General features: G+C 36.1%; 1 protein-coding gene and 1 long non-coding RNA gene across 3 annotated transcripts in view; one reads left to right on the forward strand and one right to left on the reverse strand.

Moving 5' to 3' along the window:
• The window catches only part of LOC123379231, a 113373-nt gene extending 97082 nt beyond the window's left edge, over nt 1-16291 (forward strand). Inside the window, exon 3 of the long non-coding RNA XR_006583461.1 lies at nt 16087-16291. This is a non-coding gene — a long non-coding RNA (uncharacterized LOC123379231). The remainder of the gene's footprint in view (nt 1-16086) is intronic.
• The window catches only part of BOLL (boule homolog, RNA binding protein), a 51061-nt gene that overhangs the window by 3826 nt on the left and 21258 nt on the right, over nt 1-25977 (reverse strand). For both annotated transcript variants that reach the window (XM_011285451.3, XM_011285452.3), the window contains exons 7-10: nt 20749-20820; nt 18542-18589; nt 17389-17517; nt 15361-15459 (exon numbers count right to left, since the gene is read on the reverse strand). In XM_011285451.3, coding sequence (XP_011283753.2) covers nt 15361-15459; nt 17389-17517; nt 18542-18589; nt 20749-20820 — 348 coding nt within the window. The remainder of the gene's footprint in view (nt 1-15360; nt 15460-17388; nt 17518-18541; nt 18590-20748; nt 20821-25977) is intronic.

Genomic DNA, 25977 nt, shown 5'->3' on the forward strand with positions numbered 1-25977 from the left:
GCTATAATTGCTTATTAGTTCCAGAAGTTTCTTGGTCAATTCTTTTGGATTTTCTACATAGACGATCATGTCATCTGCAAACAAAGGCAGTTTTATTTCTGCCTTCCCAATCTGTATACTTTTGTTTCCTTTTCTTGTCTTTTTGCATTAGCTAGGACTTCCAGTACAGTGTTGAAATGGAGAAATGAAGTGGACATTCTTGCCTTGTTCCCCCTAACTAATTTTAATACATTTAAAAACACCTTTGAGTCCACCAAGTATTCACACAAGAAAATTTTTTTTTTAATGTAACATTACATTACAAGTAAATTAGGATTAGGAAAAGACTATAGGCTCAGCTGAATGTAATCTTAAGGGTGGTCTTACTAACTATACATACAGCACTTCAAATATTATTTTTCAAGTGTAATGTTCAATAAATGCTTGGTGAAATGAACTACTGAGAATGAATTGTTACTTAAAACTTGTCATATGGTAGAGTCCATATGACATGTTTATGCAAGGGCCAACTTATTTATGTGATTTATTAATTAGCTAATGGCCCATAGTTCATTTAGATTCTGCCAGATTTGACAGTACCTACAAATATGAGTCAGAAACAGTAATGTATAGTTTTTATCCATAATAATTTAAAGTTTTATTTTAGCTGTAGTTTTTATTTCAATCTCAATTAAATCTTTGTCAAGATTAGAAGGGTAAACAAACTGATTTGACTTTGACTCTTTTTAAAGAAGCTTTCTTAAAGAGCATTCAAAAAAGGAAAAAAAAAAAACCCAACAGATAGAAAGTGAAAATAAAGGAGTTGAGGTAACCTGCAGGTAGTATACGCACAAGGAAATGATGTAAATTGGTATATATGAAAAAGACCAAATTGACAGTATAAAAGAGAAAATATATCCTATAAATATTTTTCAAGTAAAAATTGTTTTAGCCAATTTTTAAAGTTGAGAGAGGAGGGTTTTAAATAAATCCTGGTTAAAATTTTCAGAATGACATAAAGGTCTTTTCCTTAAAGATTTACAACATGAAACAAGAGGCTTTTTCCATCTTGCAATGAAAAGCTAATAGAGTTCAGGTTAAGAACATTTCATTGCAGAAAGAATGAAGGAAGATAAGGTGGTTAGCAGTTTACAAATACTTTAAGATCTGCCCTAATGTGTTTATTCTGAAGTTTTAAAGATCAGCAACAATTACATGCTTTTAAACAACACTGTTTCATGAAAGGTGTAACTAAAGTCTGAAGTACTCAAGAAAGAATGGCTAAGTGAATGTATAAGAGATTTCAGTGTATTTTATCTGATTTAGTTGTGTGGAGAAAACTAACTCAAATTGATAGAAACTTATCTTAAGTCTGAGTAATGGAAAAGTAAGCAAAAATAACTGCTTTGGTAATGCAAAGCTACAGAAGACATTTCTTTTTTTTTTTTTTTTAATTTTTTTTTCAACGTTTATTTATTTTTGGGACAGCGAGAGACAGAGCATGAACGGGGGAGGGGCAGAGAGAGAGGGAGACACAGAATCGGAAACAGGCTCCAGGCTCTGAGCCATCAGCCCAGAGCCTGACGCGGGGCTCGAACTCACAGACCGCGAGATCGTGACCTGGCTGAAGTCGGACGCTTAACCGACTGCGCCACCCAGGCGCCCCTACAGAAGACATTTCTAAGTGGACCACTAATGTACAGCATTACTATACTGTGACTATAATGTAGGTGACTATAATTAATAATACTGTATTACATATTTGAAAGCTGCTGAGAAAGTAGATCTTAAGAAATTTCTTACCACAAGGAAAATATTTGTTAAGTATGTGAAGTTTTGTGGATGTTAACTAGACTTACTGTGATGACCATTTCATAGTATATACATACACTGTACACCTGAAACTAATAATGTTATATGTCAATTATATCTCATTGCTATTTCTGTCACATACTACTTATTGTGTTGTTCTCAGATGTTTTGTGGTTTTTGCCTTCATAAAATTTTCTCCTGAGATCATCATCAGCTAAGATGTTTGGTAATATTTACATGCGTGGGAAAAAAAAAATGGAAGAGTAGAGAGTGGTCTTAGCTCATGCTGTGGTTTGAGAAGGAGTAGGCGTTGTCTTGCCCATGACAGAGAGCCCTTAGGCATCATCATCTAGGCTATAACAACCTTTTGTTGCCATTTCAGTAGGCAACTCTGCCTATTAGGGGTCAGTCTCTCAATACTTCTGCCCTGCACAATGCTCTCCTTTCTTATACATAATTCATTATAGTCAGTGACATTTGTCCAGGACCACTTTATTGAATTTATAGAGATTTATGTTGTGACCAAAATATTACCAACTTTTGTAAATGTTAGAAAAGAAATAGCTTTCTCTTTGCAAGGCACAAAATTCAATATGTATTATTTATATATGTCTTTAGATCTTATTTATCCAAACATGAGTTATGATTATGATATTAAAGCTTCATATCACAGCTATGTTTCTTTCTCTTGGTATTTCTAGCAGTTTTTACTTTGTATATATTTTTTAAGTTTTTTTATTTTTATTAAGTAATCTCTATACCCAAGATGAGCTTGAATTCATGATCTTGAGATCAAGAGTCGCATGCTCTTCTGACTGAGCCAGGCAGGCAACCCTACTTTATAGTTTTGATGTTACATTATTAGACTTACTTATTCATTTTAGATTTAACTTTTTATCACAACAAACTAATCTTCCCTGTCTTGTTTAATGCTTTTCACTTTGAAATTTACTTTCTTATTAGTATCATCTTGGGTTTTTTCCCTACTATTGTTCACATTTTCCTGATATATCTTGGCTTGAAATAATCTGGAGTACGTAGCACTTTTGAAATTAATTTTTATTTTTGTTAAAGTAACTATAGGGGTGCCTGGGTGGCTCAGTCAGTTAAGTGTCTGACTTTGGCTCAGGTCATGATCTCATGGGTTGTGAGTTTGAGCCCTGCATCAGGGTCTGTGTTGACATTGTGGAGCCTGCTAGGGATTCTCTCTCTCTCCCTCTCTCTGCCCCTCCGCTCTCATGCTCTCTAAATAAATAAATAAATAAATAAATAAATAAATAAATAAATAATAAGGTAATTACATACTTAGTTTTAAAAATCGAATAGTGGTTAAAGGGAAAAATGGCTTCAACACATTCCCCCTCCCCTGCCACTCCACTCCTGTCCCACTTCACTTTTTCAGAGATGGCCACATTCATTTGTTTAAGTTGTTTCTTCTAGTATTTGTTTCCCTATTTCTATCTATATTAACTGAACAATTTCATTCATTATTTAACGACTTCTTTATGGTAGATAAGGATTTTAACTCTTTTATATCTTTTATTACATCTCTTTTATTGCCTTGCCCATCCTTTTTATATCATGTTTTGCTTAAATTTGTTATTATTTTTTTTTCTAAATTTTTTTTTAACATTTATTTATTTTTGAGACAGAGACAGAGCATGAACGGGGGAGGGGCAGATAGAGAGGGAGACACAGAATCAGAAGCAGGCTCCAGGCTCTGAGCCATCAGCCCAGAGCCCGACGCGGGGCTTGAACTCATGTACTGCGAGATCGTGACCTGAGCTGAAGTTGGATGCTTAACCAACTGAGCCACCCAGGCGCCCCAAATTTGTTAATTATTTTAATTATTATGCTTAAGTAAATACTATTCACTAATAAGCCAAGTGGTGCATTATAATTACATTTTCTTTCTTGAACACCTTTTGGGTTTTCACTAATTTCTTCATTTCCCCCATTCATTTAGTTTTATTCAGACCTAAAGCCAAGTCTCTCCATATCTTTAAACAGCTCTGTAAGATACTTAATACAAGTTTCTACACAAATAAAACTTATTTTTCCTGCAGAGAACTATCTAATTCTGGACTGATTGCTCTTTAAACCATCTAAACAGCCATCATCCCAAGACCTCTTTTTGTTGTCATCCTTAGCCTCTGCCTTGCATTAGATGTTTGTTTCATTTTCATTTTCTGCTTTTTTGTTTTTATCCCATGTATTTTCCTAGTTTATTCTCTTGTTTTGGTGAAATACACATTTAGTAGCACCCCAAGAAAGGATGCACGTGAGGTAAATTGTTTGAGACTCTACTGTATGAAAATAGATTTTTTTCATTTATACTTGTCTATTATAGAATCCTAGATTAAAATTTTCATTAAATATTTTTAAAGCTTTGCTCCATTGTTTTCTAGCTTTCAGTGTTGCTGATTCTTAGTCTGTGATCTATTTTCTCGCTTAGGTTTATTTTTTAAATCCCTGCCATTCTGAAATTTCAGAATAATAAAAATAAAATTCAGAATAATGTGCCTGAACTGTGAGTCTTTTACAGCAATTGTGCCAAGTAGTTGGTAGGCCCTTTTATTTATTTATTTATTTATTTATTTATTTATTTATTTATTTATTTAGAGAGGGCACAAGTGAGCTAGGAGCAGAGAGAGAGATAGAGAGAGAGAGAGAGAGAGAGAGAGAGACACTCCCAGGAAGGACAGAGGGAGAGAGGAGAGAGGGAGAGAGGGAGAGAGAGAGAGAAAGCCGGGCTCACCTGAAGCAGAGCTCATGTTTTACCCGATGGGGGCTCATGTTCATCTGATGTGGAGCTCGAGCTCACCTGATGCAGGGCTTACCCGATGTGGGACTTGAATTCATGAACCCGATGCAGGGCTTACCTGATGTGGTATTCAAACTCACAAACCATGATATCATTACCTGAGCCAAAATCAGATGCTTAACAACTGAGCCACCAAGGCGCCCCTAGGGCCTTTTAATCTAGAGTTTCTTGTCCTTAACTTCCTAGGGAATTTTCTTGTGTTAACTTTTTGCTAATTTCCTTCAAACCATTTTCTTTTTCTGGAATTAATATTTGACTTCTTGGATCAATCTAATTTTATCTTTTTCTCTATTATTATTTACCTCTTTTTCTATTTTCTGAAAGCTTTTGATTGTAATGTTTAACCCTTTCACATTTGATTTATTTCAGCTACCTCATTAGTGTAAAAACTAATAAAATTTGAGTAAGGTATATAGTTAGGTTAAGAGGACATATTAGCGTTCATTTTCTCTACTAATGCCCTCCAGTCAAAGAACAGGAGGGTGAAGGATATACAGAAACTCTATTATTTCTATAACTTTTCTGTAAATCGGAAATTACTTCAAAATACAAAGTTAAAAAAAAGTTAAAAGGAGCAATATGTTTGATAAAAATGAAGTGTTTGCTAGGATGTCTATGCATGGAACACTTCTTATTTTCTCTTATCTTTAAGTGGATATTAATTATAGTTTGATATTTTCTTCTCTCTGCATTATATGTTTCTTTTTGTTTATTATGATCTCTCATTCTGAAGGTTTTCTTCTAACGTGACTGCATATCCATATTTAAGGAGGAAGCACTAAAATCCTAATGGGAAGTTCTTTGTGTGTGGATAGTTTTATCAATGAGCTTTACTGTTAGGGATTTCATAGGGCCAGCTAAGTTTTTCTCTTGTTAGAAAGCATGCTTCTGTTAGACTCCTGGATCTGCTTACTTAGGTAATTTACTTCTCATGCTTAAAGTGATCAAGGTTAATAGTACCAGTAATCAGATATACTGGCATCTTGTATCCCTTGAAATGATACACTGAGAAGGGCACATCACTTCTGTGATATTTTTTCCCCAAATGCATAAATTCTATTTTTCTTTTTTGGTTTTATTTTTTTTAAAGTAATTTCTGCATCCAACGTGAGGCTCAAATTTATAACCATGAGATCAAGAGTCACGTGCTGTACCAACTGAGCCAGCTAAGCACCCCTGCATAACTTCTATTTAATCAAGAGAAAATACCAGACAAACTCATATTGACGGATTATCAACAAAATAACTGACCAGTACTCTTTAAAAGTATCAAGATCATGAAAGACAGGGAAAGACTGTAAATTTCACAGATTGGAGGAGAGTAGGAGAGATGACAAATTAATGTAATGTGGGATTCTTGGGTTAGATCCTGGAGCAGAAAAAGAACATTTGTGGAAAACTGGTGAAGTTTAAATAGTGCTTGTAGTTTATAATATTGTACTATTGCTAATTTTTGTTTTTCCTAATTGTTCTATGATTATATAAGTTGTTAAATTAGGATAAGTTGGGTGAAGGGATACATAAACTTACTTTTTGCAACTTTTCTTTAACTCTAAAATTATATAAAAATAAATGGTTAAAAAAAAGTTAAAAGGACCAGGATGTTTGAAGGAGAGAAATGGATATTTCCCAGCATATTTATACATGGATTGTCTCTCATTAATTAGGCTTGAAGGATGGTGAATCCTTTTTGACGTTTAAATTCAAACATATCAAGGGTATTTTTATTTTTGTTTTACTATTAAATGTGTGTTCATTCTTTTTGTCTTTTTCTGTATTCCTTTTGAGAGTTACTCCTTTTTTGGCTGGACTTGTGTCTGTTCTCTCTATTCTAGCATTTTATTTTTCATCATTTTATCCTTCATGCTATTTTCCTCTGTATTCTGGGAGGATTTCAAAAAATTCTTTATACATCAAGGAATTGTTTTTATGTAGTAATTACTGGTCCTTTACAGCCAAGACAAATTTGATTTTTTCCATCACATCAATAGTTTCATATGGTGTCTTCTTACACTGACTAGCAACCATTTCATCTTTCCTGTTTTTCAGTCTGTAATTACTAGGAACATAGGATATGTTTTTATAACTTTATTTAATTTCCTCTTGTATATATGTTCTTATGCATATATACATATATATGCTATTTATCCTTGCCTTCAATGTAGTGCCATATACAAAAATATTTTCATGGGACCCATATAATGTATACTTTTCTGTTTAACTTATCCTTGAATGTAGATCTATCCATGAAAATTCTAAAAGATCCATTTCATGAGTTCTTGTTTCTCTTACCATCCTCTGTCCCATCTCTTAGGTTTGTAGCAAGAAAGATGCTTGGTACACATACAACCTATGCAATTTCTAGTGCCTCTAGATCGGTAATCTTTTTTGCTTCTGCTGCCTAGTTCTCTATTGAGTAAAATAATTTATTCTGCAGAATCTGAGACTATGTATAGTTTGACTTTGTACAGTACATAAAAATTTATACCCTCCTGTATGTTCATAGCTGCAAAGCACAGACTTTTCCTGTCCCTGCCCTCTACAATGCAGTGCTTTACAGTTGTCATCCTCTACTCTGAGGACTTGCTGAATATGTGGAAATTTTAGTCTCTAAATTGCTTTATGAGAAGTGTTAATGATACTGAAATGATGAAATGTTTAGGAAGAAGATAGTAATGGAATGATTCTGTAAAGTAAAGGTAAGTTGCTAATTTTTAGTTTAAGTGTACGTTATGGGTCTCTGAGCTAGAAACAGACAGTGGTAACAGGTCAAGTCCTTTTCTAATTTACTTTTGAATCACAGTGTCTTTCTAAAAGGTAACATATAATACATAAATAGCTGTGTTTTTCATTCAAGTCCAATCGGTGCTTTAATTAGAAGAAATTCCTCAGGGGTATCTGGTGGGTCAGCCTGTTAAGCATCCAACTCTTGATTTTGGCTCAGGTCATGATCTCACAGTTTGTGAGATCAAGCCAGTGTTGGGCTCTGCACTGACAGTGTGGAGCCTGCTTGGGATTTTCTCTCTCCCTCTTTCTCTGCCCCTCCCCTGCTTGCACGTGCTCTCTTTCTCTCAAAAATAAATAACCATTCTCCCTTCAAAATGACAAAATGAAGGAATTCACCCCAAAAGAAAGAGCACGAAGAAATGATAGCCAGGAATTTAACCAACACAGATATAAGCAAGATGTCTGAACCAGAATTTAGAATCACGATAATAAGAATACTAGCTGGAGTCTTCTGCAGAGATAAAAGAAGTAAAAAATAGCCAGAATGAAATTAAAAATGCTATAACTGAGCTGCAATCATGATGGATGCAGCGGCGGCAAGGATGGATGAAGCAGAACAGAGACTCAGCGATATAGAGGACAAACTTATAGAGAATAATGAAGCAGAAAAAAAGAGGGAGATTAAGGCAAAAGAGCACGATTTAAGAATTAGAGAAATCAGTGACTCATTAAAAAGGAACAACATCAGAATCATAGGGGTCCCAGAAAAGAAAGAGAGAGAAATAGGGGTAGAAGGGTTATGTGAGCAAATCATAGTGGAAAACTTTCCTAACTTGGGGAAAGACACAGACATCGAAATCCAGGAAGCACAGAGGAACCCCATTAGATTCAACAAAAACCGATCATCAACAAGGCATATCATAGTCAAATTCACAAAATACTCAGGCAAGGAGAGAATCATGAAAGCAGCAAGGGAAAAAAAATCCCTAACTTACAAGGGAAAACAGATCAGGTTTGCAGCAGACCTATCCACAGAAACTTGGCAGGCCAGAAAGGAGTGGCAGAATATATTCAGTGTGCTGAATCAGAAAAATATGCAGCCAAGAATTCTTTATCCAGCAAGGCTGTCATTCAAAATAGAAGGAGAGATAAAAAGTTTCCCAGACAAACAAAAATTAAAGGAGTTTGTGACCACTGAACCAGCCCTGCAAGAATTTTAAGGGGGACTCTCTGAGGGGAGAGAAGATGAAAACATATATATTTTACATATATATAACATATACATATATATATATATATATATATATATATATATATATATATATAAATACCAAAAGCAACAAAGATTAGAAAGGACCAGAGAACACCACCAGAAACCCCAACTCTACAAGCATCAAAATGGCAATAAATTCATATCTTTCAGTAGTCACTCTAAACGTCAATGGACTCAATGCTCCAATCAAAAGACATAGGGTAATGGAATGGATAAGAAAACAAGATCCATTGATATGCTGTTTACAAAAGACCCACTTTAGACCTAAAGACACCTTCAGATTGAAAATAAGGGGATGGAGAATGATCTATCATGCTAACGGTCAACAAAAGAAAGCCGAAGTAGCCATACTTATATCAGACAATCTAGACTTTAAAATAAAGACTGTATCAAGAGATGCAGAAGGGCATTATATCATAATCAAGGGGTCTATCCACCAAGAATACCTAACAATTGTAAATATTTATGCACCAAATGTGAGAGCACCCAAATATATAAATCAATTAATCTCAAACATAAAGAAACTCATTGATAGTAATACCATAATAGTAGGAGACTTCAACACCCCACTCACAGCAATGGACAGATGATCTAATCAAAAAATCAACAAGGAAACAATGTGGCTTTGAATGACACACTGGACCAGATGGACTTAACAGATATATTCAGAACATTTCATCCTAAAGCAGCAGAATATACATTCTTCTCCAGTGCACATGGAACGTTCTCCAGAATAGACCATATACTGGGACACAAATCAGCCCTAAGTAAGTACAAAAAGATTGAGATCATACCGTGCATATTTTCAGACCACAACACTATGAAACTCGAAATCAACCACAGGAAAAAATTTGGAAAGGTAACAAATACTTGGAGACTGAAGAACATCCTACTAAAGAATGAATGGCTAACCAAGCAGTTAAAGAGGAAATGAAAAAGTATATGGAAGTCAATGAAAATGATAACACCACAACCCAAAACCTCTGGGATGCAGCAAAGGCAGCCATAAGAGGAAAGTATATAGCAATCCAGGCCTTCCTAAATAAGGAAGAAAGATCTCAGATACACAACCTAACCTTATGCCTTAAAGAGCTGGAAAAAGAACAGCAAATAAAACCCAAAACCAGCAGAATACAGGAAATAACAAAGATTAGAGCAGAAATTAATGCTATTGAAACAAACAAACAACAACAACAACAAAAAAAACCCAGTAGAACAGATCAATGAAACCAGAAGCTGGTTCTTTGAAAGAATTAACAAAATTGAGAAAACACTAGCCAGTTTGATTAAAAAGAAAAAGGAAAGGACCCAAATAATAAAATCAAGAATGAAAGAGGAGAGATCACAACCAACACAGCATAAATAAAAACAATAATAAGAGAATATTATGAGCAATTATATGCTAATAAAATGGGCAATCTGGAAGAAATGGACAAATTCCTAGAAACATATACACTACCAAAACTGAAACAAGAAGAAATAGAAAATTTGAACAGACCCATAACCAGTAAGGAAATCGAATTAGTAATAAAAAATCTGCCAAAAAACAAGAGTCCAGGGCCAGACGGCTTTCCAGGGGAATTCTACCAAACATTTAAGGAAGAGTTAGCACCTATTCTCTTGAAGTTGTTCCAAAAAATAGAAATGGAAGGAAAACTTCCAAATTCTTTCTATGAAGCCAGCATGACCTAGAAAATTTGAACAGACCCATAACCAGTAAGGAAATTGAATTAGTAATAAAAAATCTGCCAAAAAACAAGAGTCCAGGGCCAGATGGCTTTCCAGGGGAATTCTACCAAACATTTAAGGAAGAGTTAACACCTATTCTCTTGAAGCTGTTCCAAAAAATAGAAATGGAAGGAAAACTTCCAAATTCTTTCTATGAAGCCAGCATGACCTTGATTCCAAAACCAGACAGAGACCCCACTAAAGAGGAGAACTATAGACCAATTTCCCTGATGAAAATGGATGCAAATATCCTCAACAAGATATTATCCAACTAGATGCAACAATACATTAAAAAAATTATTCACCACGACCAAGTGGGATTTATACCTGGGATGCAGGGCTGGTTCAATATCCGCAAAACAATTAACATGATTCATCACATCAATAAAAGGACAAGAACCACATGATCCTCTCAATAGATGCAGAGAAAGCATTTGACAAAATACACCATCCTTTCTTGTTAAAAACCCTCAAGAAAGTAGGGATAGAAGGAGCATACCTTGAGATCATAAAAGCCATGTATGAATGACTCAATGCTAATATCATCCTCAATGGGGAAAAACGGAGAGCTTTCCCCCTAAGGTTAGGAACGCGACAGGGATATCCACTGTCGCCACTGTTATTCAACATAGTATTGAAAGTCTTAGCCTCTGCAATCAGACAACTCCAAATCAGCCAGAAGGAGGTCAAACTTTCACTCTTCATAGATGACATGATACTCTATATGGAATACCCAAAAGATCCCACCAAAAAAACTGTAGAATTGATTCATGAATTCAGCAAAGTTGCAGGATATAAAATCAACACACAGACATCGGTTGCATTCCTATACACCAACAATGAAGCGACAGAAAGAGAAATCAAGGAATTGATCCCATTTACAGTTGCACCAAAAACCATAAAATACCTAGGAATAAATCTCACCAAAGAAGTGAAAAATCTATATACTGAAAACTACAGAAAGCTTATGAGAGAAATTGAAGAAGACACACACACACACACACACACACACACACACACACACACACACAAATGGAAAAAGATTCCATGCTCCTGGATAGGAAGAACAAATATTGTTAAAATGTCGGTACTACCCAAAGCAATCTACATATTCAATGCAATCCCTATCAAACTAACACCAGCATTCTTCACAGAGCTAGAACAAATAATCCTAAAATTTGTATGGAAACAGAAAAGACCCCGACTAGCCAAAGCAATCTTGAAAAAGAAAACCAAAGCAGGAGGCATCACAATCCCAGACTTCAAGCTATACTACAGAGCTGTACTCATTAAGACAGTATGGTACTGGCACAGGAAAAATAAATAACCATTAAAAAAAGAAGAAGAAGAAATTCCTCATAGGCTGGCAAATAGTTAAATATTATTAACATTAAATATTTTCATGAATAGCTATTATACATTGGAATTAAATAAAATGAACATTAAATTTAAAGGTGAACTTAAAACTATAATTTCCCCAGTTTCTAGTATTTCAATTAATCCTCATAACAAATTTATTGGACACATATTAATGCAAAAATGGAAAAACACTGTAAAACATAAACACTTCATAATTTTCCACTTATACATTTCTTACCCTGGGATTTGATACTGATCTTAAAAGCGTAATAGTTCAAATGCCCAGATACACAAAGATTTTCCTTTTGTTTTTTCCTGTAGTCTAGCTCAATGGGCTAATTTTGACATTCTGTGATTTGCTTTATTGACTTCCAAATTCAGTTATGTATAAGATGTGGCTCTGCTGAATTAAAAAATGATACCCTAATTAATACCTTATTCATCTAGTAGTTTCTATATTGGTATTTCTATATTGGTAGTAGTGTGTGCCTTACAGTCATTGAGTGATTTCTAGCAAACAGTCTTTTACAGCAGTTAGATCTGTGCTCTGAGCCCTGAATAAGGTCTCTATTTTATTGATTAGATTTGATGCTTCAAGATAGTTTTGACATCTGAAATTGCTACTTTGGAATATATACAGTTAACACCCTTAAAATTATAATCATTAGAGCTCAAATTATTCTTTTTTAAAAAATATTTTTGGTAATGTTTTTATTTATTTTTGAAGGAGAGAGACAGAGCATGAGTGGGGGAGGAGCAGAGAGAGAGGGAGACACAGAATTCGAAGCAGGCTCCAGGCTCTGAGCCGTCAGCACAGAGCCCGATGCAGGGCTCGAACCCACAAACTGTGAGATCATGACCCGAGCCGAAGCTGGAAGCTCAACCGACTGAGCCACACAGGCACCCCGAGCTCACGTTATTCTAAGGAATATTTCTACCTTTTTCTTTTAACTCATCAAGCTATTTGGTACACCAGAGAAAATTTGCATAATAAGAACGAAGGCTAATGTTTCAAATGTCAATATTTTAATATTAGTGTACTTAATATGTTTTAGGAAAAGATCATCAACTAATGATATAACAGTTGTGTATTAAGACTTCTATGTTATAATACAAATGTACTATAAACAACAGGAGATAATTTTCCATACAGTACAACTTGAATATTAAAGCATTTCTATAGGATTGTATAGTTTTAGAAAACTATGGGAGTGTTTTTAGAGTTTCTGTCCCTAGGTGGGGTAGCATTTTCTATTCAGGGCCATCAAATCACCTAAAGAAAATACACAGAACATTAGACCTTAAAAAATAAAAATCGGAAATATAAAACTGTTTACAATAGCCCTGTGTTTCAGTTTTGACTTTTAAAGTTTATTAAATTAAACTTTCTTTTTTTCCTCATCTCTAACAAAAGAGGATTTTTGGGTTTTCTTCCCCATCCCTCTCAACTTTGTATCTCTAAGTATAAAAGGTTAAATTCCACTGATACTGAGACATTGCATTCCTTAAAGCATTTCATACTTCAAAACCTCTGAGTAAGGATACGTTTACAATTGATGGCAATGTTTTTTTCCTTCATGGTGACAAATAATGGTGTGTCTTATAACCCATGATGTTGCAGATTCAATGAAATCTGATACTAGGTTGTGTGAGACATGATGGGTTTTGGAGTAAGCTAGTTAAGCATAGTTCATAGCTCTTCAATTCTTCCCTAATCCTTAAATCTTAATTTGAATAGGACTAAAACATTCTCTAGGATGCATCCCATGTGATAACCAGAGTTATTATAACCCTTAATGAGACAGATTAAATTGAAACAAGTCAGTAGTTTTCTTCCCCTTTGGACTGTGGCATAGTAAAGCAAAAATCTGCATCAGGAAAGAACGGGGAAAGTTCCTTCTAGCAGCATTTCTTTAGACATGAAGAGACAGGTTACTGATTCCAGTTTTAGGCTCATATATGAAAAAAGAGAAGATACCTACTTTTTCATGACTCTGTTATGATTTATATGCAACATAAATGTACTTTTTATGTCACTAAGATACTAGTTTCTCTGTATAACTTCTTTCATTTCCTATTCATAGATTTAAGAAAATGTAGAAAAGTGTTTACTCTTAAACTAGAGGAATTAAACTTTAAATTAGCATGTGTAACATTAGGGGTGCCTGTGTATCTCAGTCGGTTAAGCGTCTGACTCTAGATTTTGGCTCAGGTCATGATCTCATGGTGTGTGAGTCTGAGCCCCACATCAGGCTCTGCCCTGGCAGTATGGAGCCTGCTTGGTATTCTATTCTCTCTCTCTCTCCCCTTCTCTCTGCCCCTGCCCAGCTAGTGCTCTCTCTCTAAGTAAATAAACAAACTTAAAAAAAAAAAAAAAGAATGTGTAACATTAACATTCTTTGGAAATTTCTTCTAGTACTACTCAAGCAATAAAACTTCAATCCTTTGTGTTTATATATATAGTGTATATAATCAGTAACTGAAAGTAATTAGTACTTGCTTAATATGGCAAAGCTCTTTCAGCTATTCCTAAAGAAGTATATTAGGAGAAAATGTTAACACCAGAGGAAATCTGTTTTAGAAAAATTTGATAGTATAATAACTCTATAAATAAAGTTTAGGAACACTCTAGGCTTTGACACTAGGTCACCATTATGGTTTTATTTCATGCGTACAGTACAGTAGTAATAGCAGTGAAGGGATGCAGTGAGTGGTAATGGGATGAGGGGATATGAGAGAGTGGGGAGGCTCCTTAAAGTAGACTGTCTTGGTACCAAGTTCTAACACATGGGATGGCTCAGAAGCATAAATATGGCTGTGAAATAGCTAATCTCCATCATTTTGTCATAGAATACGCCTACATTCCTTACCAAAGTACACTGCAAGCAAGATTCATATTACCATCACAATAGTTAATCAATCTGTGATTCTTCACTTAGAGATGTAGTCCCAATTCCCCCAAATAATGATGAAGAGTTTCAATAAGAAACTTTTATTGAAGGTCATAAGGGAATAAGAAGAATTTAGTTGAAATATATTGAATATATCCATGCATCTAACTAGATTCCCACTCTTTGGCATGCATCTGATTTAGGATGCATGAGCAGTTCCCAAACTAGCTGAATAGATTGTTAACTGTTTTTATCTCCCCATATAAATGCCACATTCCATTAACACACATAACCAAAATCTGAGTATATGAAATATCTAGGCAAATTCAGTGAGACAAAAAGTAGATTAGAGGTTACCAGGGATTTGTAGGGAGAGAAGAATTGGAAGTTATTGCTTCATGGGTACAGATTTTCTATTTGGGGTAATGAAAAAGTGTGGAAATAGATAGTGGTAATGGTTGCATGGCATTGTGGATGTAATTAATTAACACTTAGGTGTACACTTAAAATGGCAAATTTTAAGTTATATGTATTTTACTACAGTAAATAAAACATTTTTGACAATGTATGGTTTATAACTTGTTCAAAACTAATAAGTAAAAATTATAATTTAGAATTGTACATCCTTCACATGAAAAAGTTCATTAATTCTGTTCTTCTGATCACAAACGTGATCTAAATATCCAAAGTTGTTCCTTTTCAGAAAATAAATTTGAAAAACTTGAAATGACTGAAAAAACACCAAAAAATCAAAACAAACTTCTTACTTTAATTGGCTCAGGCTGCATCACGGGTGTAGGCATAGCGATGGCACTTGGAGCATAAACCTGGTGATATGTTGCTTGAACTCCATGATCAGAATAAGGCTGTTAACAAAAAAAGAAAAAAAATTATTGCCTTTCGTTTATTAATTCAAAGTATTTATTCAGCATTACAATGTACAGGAATTTTGCTACCTAACAGAGGAACACAAATGAAAAACACACTCTCTATCTTTAATTAATTTATAGACTGATTGGGGATAGCTGAGTAGCCAAAATTACCATAAATCCTATGAAACGTATAGGAGAAAAGAAAAGAACTACTTGATTTAGCTTAAGAAAGTCAGGGAGGTAGTCAGGAAAAGTTTTCTAGTGGAATTGATGCTTGAATTTGAAGAATTAGGGAAAGAAGATGGGAATAGTATGTACAAAGACAACTAAGAACACACCTCACTTCTCCAGGCATGCAAGAAGAAAAAGCAAATTATGTACCAGGGAGAAAATCAGGCTGGCTTCAAACTTCTTAACACCAGAGAAGAGTACACCAGAAGTTCTATAATTAAATAGTGTTGTTAAGGGTTGAATTGTGTTCCCTCAAAACTTCTGTTTTGAAGTCCTAACCTCTAGTACATCAGAGCGTGACCTTATTTGTAGACAGGGTATTTACAGAGATAATCAAGTTAAATGGTCATTAAGGTGGAACCTAATCCAGTATGACTGCTATCCTCACAGAATGGAGAAATTTGGACACAGAGGCACAGACAAAGAAAATGTGAAGACACAGGGGAAAGATGGCCATCTACAAGTTAAGAAGAGAAGCCTGAAACAAATGCTTCCCTCATGGCCCTCAGACTGAACCAATCCTGCCAAAGTCTTGGTCTTCAACTTTGAGTCTCTAGAACTCTAAGACAATAAATGTCTGTTGTTTAAGCCATAATTTGTTGTGCTTTGTTCTGGCAGTATGATGTAGCTATTTTATAGCTAGTGTAACTGTCTTTCAGATTTATAGACAATAATATTCAACAAACAAGTATGTAAGAAATCTTTTTTTTTTTAATTTTTTTTTAACGTTTATTTATTTTTGAGACAGAGAGAGACAAAGCATGAACGGGGGAGGGTCAGAGAGAGGGAGACACAGAATCTGAAACAGGCTCCAGGCTCTGAGCTGTCAGCACAGAGCCTGACGCGGGGCTCGAACTCACGGACCGCGAGATCATGACCTGAGCCGAAGTCGGCCGCCTAACCGACTGAGCCACCCAGGCGCCCCAAGAAATCTCTTAAGAGAATGTAACAACCACAAGCTTTCTTTAACAATGAGTTCTTGAAGATTCAGTCAACCAGGTGATGGAGGGTAAGATGAAAAATGGAGAAATCCTAGTAGAAGTAGTGATAGTAACATTAAGATCCAATTGTGGAAATTATTGTTCCAGAATGTCATCATAATGTTATAAACATTAGTAATATAAAAAAGTAATATAATACACTCTAATTGGGAGGTGGGTGTTAATTTTCTAATCTTTCATAACACTGATTTAAAACATACCTGTACAGTTCCTGGCACATAGATGGTAAGGTAAGTAATGATTTGGAAATGTAGTTTAAAGACACTGAACATGATATTTACAATTTGTAGTTATGAAGTATTTTTGATTTACATTTTAAAGGAAGATTTTTTTTAGATTATTTTCTTCTTTAATTTTTATATGCTTTTAATTGACAGAATGTTAGTAACAATACAGATTGACAGGCAAACCAAAAGAAAGAGAAGTATTTGGTACCTTACTCTTTCAAGGAGATCAAGTCAGGGATTAGCCTAGTACAGTGAACAGCTAATTTCAGAAATGGTTCAGAACTAGTTAATGAAGAAGTCTAAGTTGGATCATTCTTAGATATTAAAGAGGAAAAGATGTGAATAAATCAAAGAAAAAAGATGTGCAGCTTCCATGAGGGTCTTAAATATCTTTAGAAAAGAAAAAGAAATAAAATATAACGATGAGGTAGTTATAGATAATTTACTTTGAGACTAATACATACCTCTGGAACTGAGGCTTCCATCAGAGACAGTGGAGGAGGGACACATCCACCATCTTGTGCAATTTCCACCGGTTGATAAATAACCTCAGAAGGTTGCAGGCATAAGAATGGAGCAGAAGATGCAGGAGACTAAAACACAAAGCCATATTTCCAAATCAAATATGATTCCAGTTAAAACAAATAACTTACCCAACAGATGACAGAAATATTTGTTTCATAATTTGCTGAAGTTCTTTTCCAGGAATAGGATAGAAGTATCTTAACAACAAATAAGGAGTTCTTGGTTATTATAAATTCCAATTGTGTAGATGTGATCAAAGAACTTTATCACTGGTAAATACTAAGGTTTCTTAATGCTTCAGAACCTCATTTATAAATTCAGATAATAATGATATTAAGATCACTATTAAAGGTTGTAATAATATAACTTACAGTGTTTAAATTGGCATAAATACCTATTCTCAGCTTTGTGACTTCACATGGGAATGCAAAATGTCATTAAATAGTCTTTTTCGTGGTATACTGTTTGTATCAAAAATTGAGAAATGGAATTTTACTAAAGAGCATAGTCAAACTGAAGAAAAATCTGAAGTAAAACTGGAAAAATGCTACATTTCCCCATAATATTAATAATAAAAAGTAGGGGCGCCTGGGTGGCTCAGTTGGTTAGGCGGCTGACTTCGGCTCAGGTCATGATCTTGCGGTCTGTGAGTTCAAGCCCCGCGTCAGGCTCTGTGCTGACAGCTCAGAGCCCGGAGCCTGTTTCAGATTCTGTGTCTCCCTCTCTCTCTCTGGCCCTCCCCCGTTCATGCTCTGTCTCTCTCTGTCTCAAAAATAAATAAACGTTAAAAAAAATTAAAAAAAAAAATAAAAAGTAATTTTGCATGTTTACATAAGTACTCACTTTTTAATAAAATGCTTTCACTAACACGATCTCATGTGATCTTCACAAAGATCAGGTAAAGAAACTTACAAAGGTATGGTATCATTACTTCCATGTTACAAATGGGGAAGCTAAGAAATATAGTAATTAAATAAACTGCCACAGGTATCACAGTTACTAAATGGAAAAGGAACATCTCAAATCTAGTTCTCCTGACCTTAATATTCATATAGTCTTCATAAAAATACAATGAAAAAAGTTAGTATTTACCTGAGGAACGCCCCACTGCCACTGTCCTGGTAGGCACTGTGCAGGGGCCTAAAATGAAAACCAGAAACAAACCCACCCACATTATAAACAGGGGTCAAAACTGGATACCTACATGCAAATAGAATGAAGTTGGATCCCTACACCTCAAACTATATACAAAAATTAACTCAAGTTGGGTCAAAGATCTAAAAATGTAAGAGCTAAAACTATAAAACTCTTAGAAGAAAATATGTGTAAATCTTTGTGGGTTCGAATTAGGCAATTAAAAAAAAATATATGACATGTAGCATTCTTTCTCACCCCCTGACACTTTAAAAGCACTGGGTTGAGCTTTTCTTCCTTGACCCTAGATAAAAATTAGGACAGAGCACTTCTTGGGGTGTGGCAGATTCCAAATGCCGACTCTCTAGTTAGGTAGTTTACTGGATTCTTTGGTGATCTCCCTGCTGAGAACTTCTAACTACATTTCTAGCCCTTGATTCTAGAAGTCTACTTCACACATATTCTTTCTTTATTGGGGTCATCTTAAAGTTTTTTGAAAAGGGTCTCTTCTATGAGGTTCACATCTTGCTCTTGGGACATATAAACCTTTCTTGTTGTGAGTAAAAGTTCAACACATTCCCACTGTAGCCTTCTCTCCAGGCTCTGCCTCCAGAGACTAGTTCAGCTGCTTCTTTGGACTTTTTTAGTCCAAAGTCAGGTGCATTAAGCTTTCTTAGTCATTCTCTGATGTCCTCTTTACTTGGTTGAGAAGAAGGGGGAAATGCCATAGCATTCTAACAACTCTTTTATTCAAGAAAACCTTGCTACCAATCTCCCTCAGCAATCTCAGCTTCCCCTCATTGTGTTCAAGGTGGACAATAAGCTAAGGGTCCTCAAACTGGTTTCACAATATTTGGCTGGTCGTGTTAAAAGCTGCGGTACCTAATGTTTTGTCTTTGAGGCTTCTGCTAAACTTTTGAGGCAGCTTAGAAAAAGTGATACCACATATGTATTTTAAATATATGCCATTAAGTTATTTTCATCTTTAGTAAATGAAGGAAATACTTTAGATATTTTATATTTAGCATGCTAATAGAATTGATAACTTTATTTAAAAATAAGCAATATAGCATAATAATATAATATACACTAGAGTGCCTGGGTGGCTCAATTGGTTAAGTGCCAGACTTCAGCTCAAGTCATGACCTCATGGTTTGTGGGTTCAAGCCTCACATCAGGCTCTGTGCTGACAGCTCAAAGCCTGGAGCCTGCTTTGGATTCTGGGTCTCCCTCTCTCTCTGCCCCTCCCCTGCTTGCGCTCTGTCTCTGTCTCTCTCTCAAAAATAAACATTGAAAAAAATATACATTAATATATAACAAATTTAAATAAATTTAAATTTTAAATTCTATCTAAAATAACCCTCCCTCCCAAAACTGAGTCTAATACTAAAAAGAATTTCAGTAAACTTAACACTTGATGTGGGTGTATTTTAAAAGTTAAAAAAAAAAAAAAAAAAAGGAAACAAATTCTCTTCCAATATTCCAGAAGTAAGAAAGAATGTGATTTTATTTGTGAATGCTATAGATCAGAGGTTGGCAAGTAAAGGGCCAGAGAGTAAATATTTTAAGCTTTGCAGTCCGTAATATCTCTGTTAGAACTACTAAACTCTGTCATTGTAGTACAAAAGCAGCCAGAGACAGTATGTAAACAAATACAAGATATGTAATACAAATACAAGATATGTAAACAAATCTTTATTTGCAAAACACCAAAATAGTCTGGCATTATGTATCACTTATCACCAATCTCCCACAGAATTAACAGAAGAGTGTTGGTTAACTAAAAGAGGCTTATTTTAATACAGATTATGTTAAATATAATAGCAAGGAAGTAATATAATGTTAACAATAACATTAAAAAATTAGCCTGTGACCCTGAATGTGTTATCTGTATGTTGCTTTGGGAATTTCTAAAGACTTTTTAGATTAAATGTTAGCCAAATGGAGCAAAACTGACCTCATTACATTTGGTTAAATGAAGCAAACATTCTACCTTCTTGTATGATATTGTTTAGTTCCCCATAAGAAAAAAACCCCCACTGTTATCAAGGCTTAAGTACCTCATTTTAATTACTAGAGTTATTGCATGAGAAAGAATACAATGAAATTTACCCAAAAAGGACTGAAGGTATTAAAGAGAATTTTAATTGTAATTTCATGTTTACCTGATAGTGATACGCAGGTTGCTGATAAACTGTCTGAGCTACCATCACAGGGGAACTAGATACAGAACGTGACTATAAGAGGAAAAAAAAAAAGTGAAAAATTATTTTAGGCCTAAGCAAAATTCTTTAAAATAGTTTTTACAAAAGTTATCTCGAATTGTTACCTAAACCCAGTCAACCTGTGGTCTATGATTGGAAATGTCATTTTTCTACCTGTTATTGATAGAATTACCAACCCCACTTAAGTCTACTAAAATCATCACAGTAGTCCCACTTTCATTTGGTTTCATTTCCATGGTAATGCTAAAACCACCACCAGAAAAGTTGTTTAGTCCAGACTATGAAAATATAGTTCTAAGAGAATTTTTTAAAAGAAAATGGCAGCTGGACTTAAGGTGATGATGCCTATTTCCATCATGAGACCAGCAATAGATAATGTTAACATATAGAACTGAATGAATAATCACATCTAATTTTGCCACTGATTTCCCATTACTTACAAATAATTAAATCCTATTCCTTTGTTTTACATTTAATTAAGGCAAATACATTTCTTATTAAAGCATTTATCAAATTCTGTTTTATTAATTTGACACTCAAATGAGTTAATCATCCGGGGTGCCTAGGTAGCTCAGTTGGTTAAGCGGCCGACTCTTGATTTTGGCTCAGGTCATGATTTCCTAGTTTGTGGGATCAAGCCCCACGTCCAGCTGTATGCTGACAGTGTGGAGCCTGCTTGGGATTCTCTCTCTCCCTCTCTCTCTGCCCCTTCCCTGCTTGCTTTCACGTGCACATGTGCTCTCTTTCTCTCTCTATTAATAAACATTAAAACAAAAATAAATGAGTTAATCATCCAATAAACTTCAAGTGATTTCTCTATGTTTGAAAAAGTACACATAACACTTAATTATTCAAAGTAATAGAGTAAACCCCAAATTAGGTTATTTAAAATCAGACTAATAAAACAGGCAAATTGTATTACAAGATAGTTAAAATAAGCTTTAACGATAGCAGTTAAAATTCAGTTTCCAATATGGGATCTAACTTATGTTGTTTTAATTGTCACTGTACCACCCCACCCACAAAATGAAAAAAGTATCATTGTACATTTTTCAGACTATCATATGTTAATAAAATTGTAAAGAGATAAACATTAGAAAATAATAATGTAATTTACTATATTAATTTATTTAGTTTCTAATAACAAAGGGGGAAAAAATCTCAGCAGACATAGAAAAAGCATTTGTTGAACTCGGCAAGATGGCGGCTTAGGAGGACGCTGGGCTCACCGCACGTCCTGCTGATCACTTAGATTCCACCTACACCTGCCTAAATAACCCAGAAAACCGCCAGAGGATTAGCAGAACGGAGTCGCCAGAGCCAAACGCAGACGAGAGGCCCACGGAAGAGGGTAGGAAGGGCGGCGAGGCGGTGCGCGCTCCACGGACTGGCGGGAGGGAGCCGGGGCGGAGGGGCGGCTCGCTGGCCAAGCAGAGCCCCCGAGTCTGGCTGGCAAAAGCGGAGGGGCCTGACGGACTGTGTTCCCACAACAAGCGCGACTTAGCGTCTGGGAGGTCATAAGTTAACAGCTCTGCTCGGAAAGCGGGAAGGCTGGAGGGCAAAGGGAGGGAGAGCTGCTGAGCCCCCGGACGACAGAGCTCAGTTTGGCGGGGAACAAAGGCGCTCGCCAGCGCCATCTCCCCCGCCCATCCCCCAGCCTAAATCCCAAAGAGAACCAGTTCCTGCCAGGGAACTTGCTCGCTCCGCGCAAACACCCAACTCTGTGCTTCTGCGGAGCCAAACCTCCGGAAGCGGATCTGACTCCCTCCCGCTGCCACAGGGCCCCTCCTGAAGTGGATCACCTAAGGAGAAGCGATCTAAGCCTGCCCCTCCTGCCCCTCTGCACCTTGCCTACCCACCCCAGCTAATACGCCAGATCCCCAGCATCACAAGCCTGGCAGTGTGCAAGTAGCCCAGACGGGCCACCCCACCCCACAGTGAATCCCGCCCCTAGGAGAGGGGAAGAGAAGGCACACACCAGTCAGACTGTGGCCCCAGCGGTGGGCTGGGGGCAGACATCAGGTCTGACTGCGGCCCTGCCCACCAACTCCAGTTATACACCACAGCACAGGGGAAGTGCCCTGCAGGTCCTCACCACGCCAGGGACTATCCAAAATGACCAAGCGGAAGAATTCCCCTCAGAAGAATCTCCAGGAAATAACAACAGCTAATGAGCTGATCAAAAAGGATTTAAATGATATAACAGAAAGTGAATTTAGAATAATAGTCATAAAATTAATCGCTGGGCTTGAAAACAGTATACAGGACAGCAGAGAATCTCTTGCTACAGAGATCAAGGGACTAAGGAACAGTCACGAGGAGCTGAAAAACGCTTTAAACGAAATGCATAACAAAATGGAAACCACCACAGCTCGGCTTGAAGAGGCAGAGGAGAGAATAGGTGAACTAGAAGATAAAGTTATGGAAAAAGAGGAAGCTGAGAAAAAGAGAGATAAAAAAATCCAGGAGTATGAGGGGAAAATTAGAGAACTAAGTGATACACTAAAAAGAAATAATCTACGCATAATTGGTATTCCAGAGGAGGAAGAGAGAGGGAAGGTGCTGAAGGGGTACTTGAAGAAATAATAGCTGAGAACTTCCCTGAACTGGGGAAGGAAAAAGGCATTGAAATCCAAGAGGCACAGAGAACTCCCTTCAGACGTAACTTGAATCGATCTTCTGCACGACATATCATAGTGAAACCGGCAAAATACAAGGATAAAGAGAAAATTCTGAAAGCAGCAAGGGGTAAACGTGCCCTCACATATAAAGGGAGACCTATAAGACTCGTGACTGATCTCTCTTTTGAAACTTGGCAGGCCAGAAAGAATTGGCACGAGATTTTCAGGGTGCTAGACAGAAAAAATATGCAGCCGAGAATCCTTTATCCAGCAAGTCTGTCATTTAGAATAGAAGGAGAGATAAAGGTCTTCCCAAACAAACAAAAACTGAAGGAATTTGTCACCACTAAACCAGCCCTACAAGAGATCCTAAGGGGGACCCTGTGAGACAAAGTCCCAGAGACATCACTACAAGCATAAAACATACAGACATCACAATGACTCTAAACCCGTATCTTTCTATAATAACGCTGAATGTAAATGGATTAAATGCGCCAACCAAAAGACATAGGGTATCAGAATGGATAAAAAAACAAGACCCATCTATTTGCTGTCTACAAGAGACTCATTTTAGACCTGAGGACACCTTTAGATTGAGAGTGAGGGGATGGAGAACTATTTATCATGCTACTGGAAGCCAAAAGAAAGCTGGAGTAGCCATACTTATATCAGACAAACTAGACTTTAAAGGCTGTAACAAGAGATGAAGAAGGACATTATATAATAGTTACAGGGTCTATCCATCAGGAAGAGCTAACAATTATAAATGTCTACGCGCCGAATACCGGAGCCCCCAAATATATAAAACAATTACTCATAAACATAAGCAACCTTATTGATAAGAATGTGGTCATTGCAGGGGACTTTAACACCCCACTTACAGAAATGGATAGATCATCTAGACACACGGTCAATAAAGAAACAAGGGCCCTGAATGACACATTGGATCAGATGGACTTGACAGATATATTTAGAACTCTACATCCCAAAGCAACAGAATATACTTTCTTCTCGAGTGCACATGGAACATTCTCCAAGATAGATCATATACTGGGTCACAAAACAGCCCTTCATAAGTTTACAAGAATTGAAATTATACCATGCATACTTTCAGACCACAATGCTATGAAGCTTGAAATCAACCACAGAAAAAAGTCTGGAAAACCTCCAAAAGCATGGAGGTTAAAGAACACCCTACTAACGAATGAGTGGGTCAACCAGGCAATTAGAGAAGAAATTAAAAAATATATGGAAACAAACGAAAATGAAAATACAACAATCCAAACACTTTGGGACGCTGCGAAGGCACTCCTGAGAGGAAAATACATTGCAATCCAGGCCTATCTCAAGAAACAAGAAAAATCCCAAATACAAAATCTAACAGCACACCTAAAGGAACTAGAAGCAGAACAGCAAAGGCAGCCTAAACCCAGCAGAAGAAGAGAAATAATAAAGATCAGAGCAGAAATAAACAATATAGAATCTAAAAAAACTGTAGAGCAGATCAACGAAACCAAGAGTTGGTTTTTTGAAAAAATAAACAAAATTGACAAACCTCTAGCCAGGCTTCTCAAAAAGAAAAGGGAGATGACCCATATAGATAAAATCATGAATGAAAATGGAATTATTACAACCAATCCCTCAGAGATACAAACAATTATCAGGGAATACTATGAAAAATTATATGCCAACAAATTGGACAACCTGGAAGAAATGGACAAATTCCTGAAACCCACACTCTTCCAAAACTCAATCAGGAGGAAATAGAAAGCTTGAACAGACCCATAACCAGCGAAGAAATTGAATCGGTTATCAAAAATCTCCCAACAAATAAGAGTCCAGGACCAGATGGCTTCCCAGGGGAGTTCCACCAGACGTTTAAAGCAGAGATAATACCTATCCTTCTCAAGCTATTCCAAGAAATAGAAAGGGAAGGAAAACTTCCAGACTCATTCTATGAAGCCAGTATTACTTTGATTCCTAAACCAGACAGAGACCCAGTAAAAAAAGAGAACTACAGGCCAATATCCCTGATGAATATGGATGCAAAAATTCTCAATAAGATACTAGCAAATCGAATTCAACGGCATATAAAAAGAATTCTTCACCATGATCAAGTGGGATTCATTCCTGGGATGCAGGGCTGGTTCAACATTCGCAAATCAATCAACGTGATACATCACATTAACAAAAAAAAAGAGAAGAACCATATGATCCTGTCAATCGATGCAGAAAAGGCCTTTGACAAAATCCAGCACCCTTTCTTAATAAAAACCCTTGAGAAAGTCGGGATAGAAGGAACATACTTAAAGATCATAAAAGCCATTTATGAAAAGCCCACAGCTAACATCATCCTCAACGGGGAAAAACTGAGAGCTTTCTCCCTGAGATCAGGAACACGACAAGGATGCCCACTCTCACCGCTGCTGTTTAACATAGTGCTGGAAGTTCTAGCATCAGCAATCAGACAACAAAAGGAAATCAAAGGCATCAAAATTGGCAAAGATGAAGTCAAGCTTTTGCTTTTTGCAGATGACATGATATTATA

This window comes from Felis catus, chromosome C1, assembly GCF_018350175.1.
Source record: "Felis catus isolate Fca126 chromosome C1, F.catus_Fca126_mat1.0, whole genome shotgun sequence".
In the NCBI taxonomy this organism is placed as follows: domain Eukaryota; kingdom Metazoa; phylum Chordata; class Mammalia; order Carnivora; family Felidae; genus Felis; species Felis catus.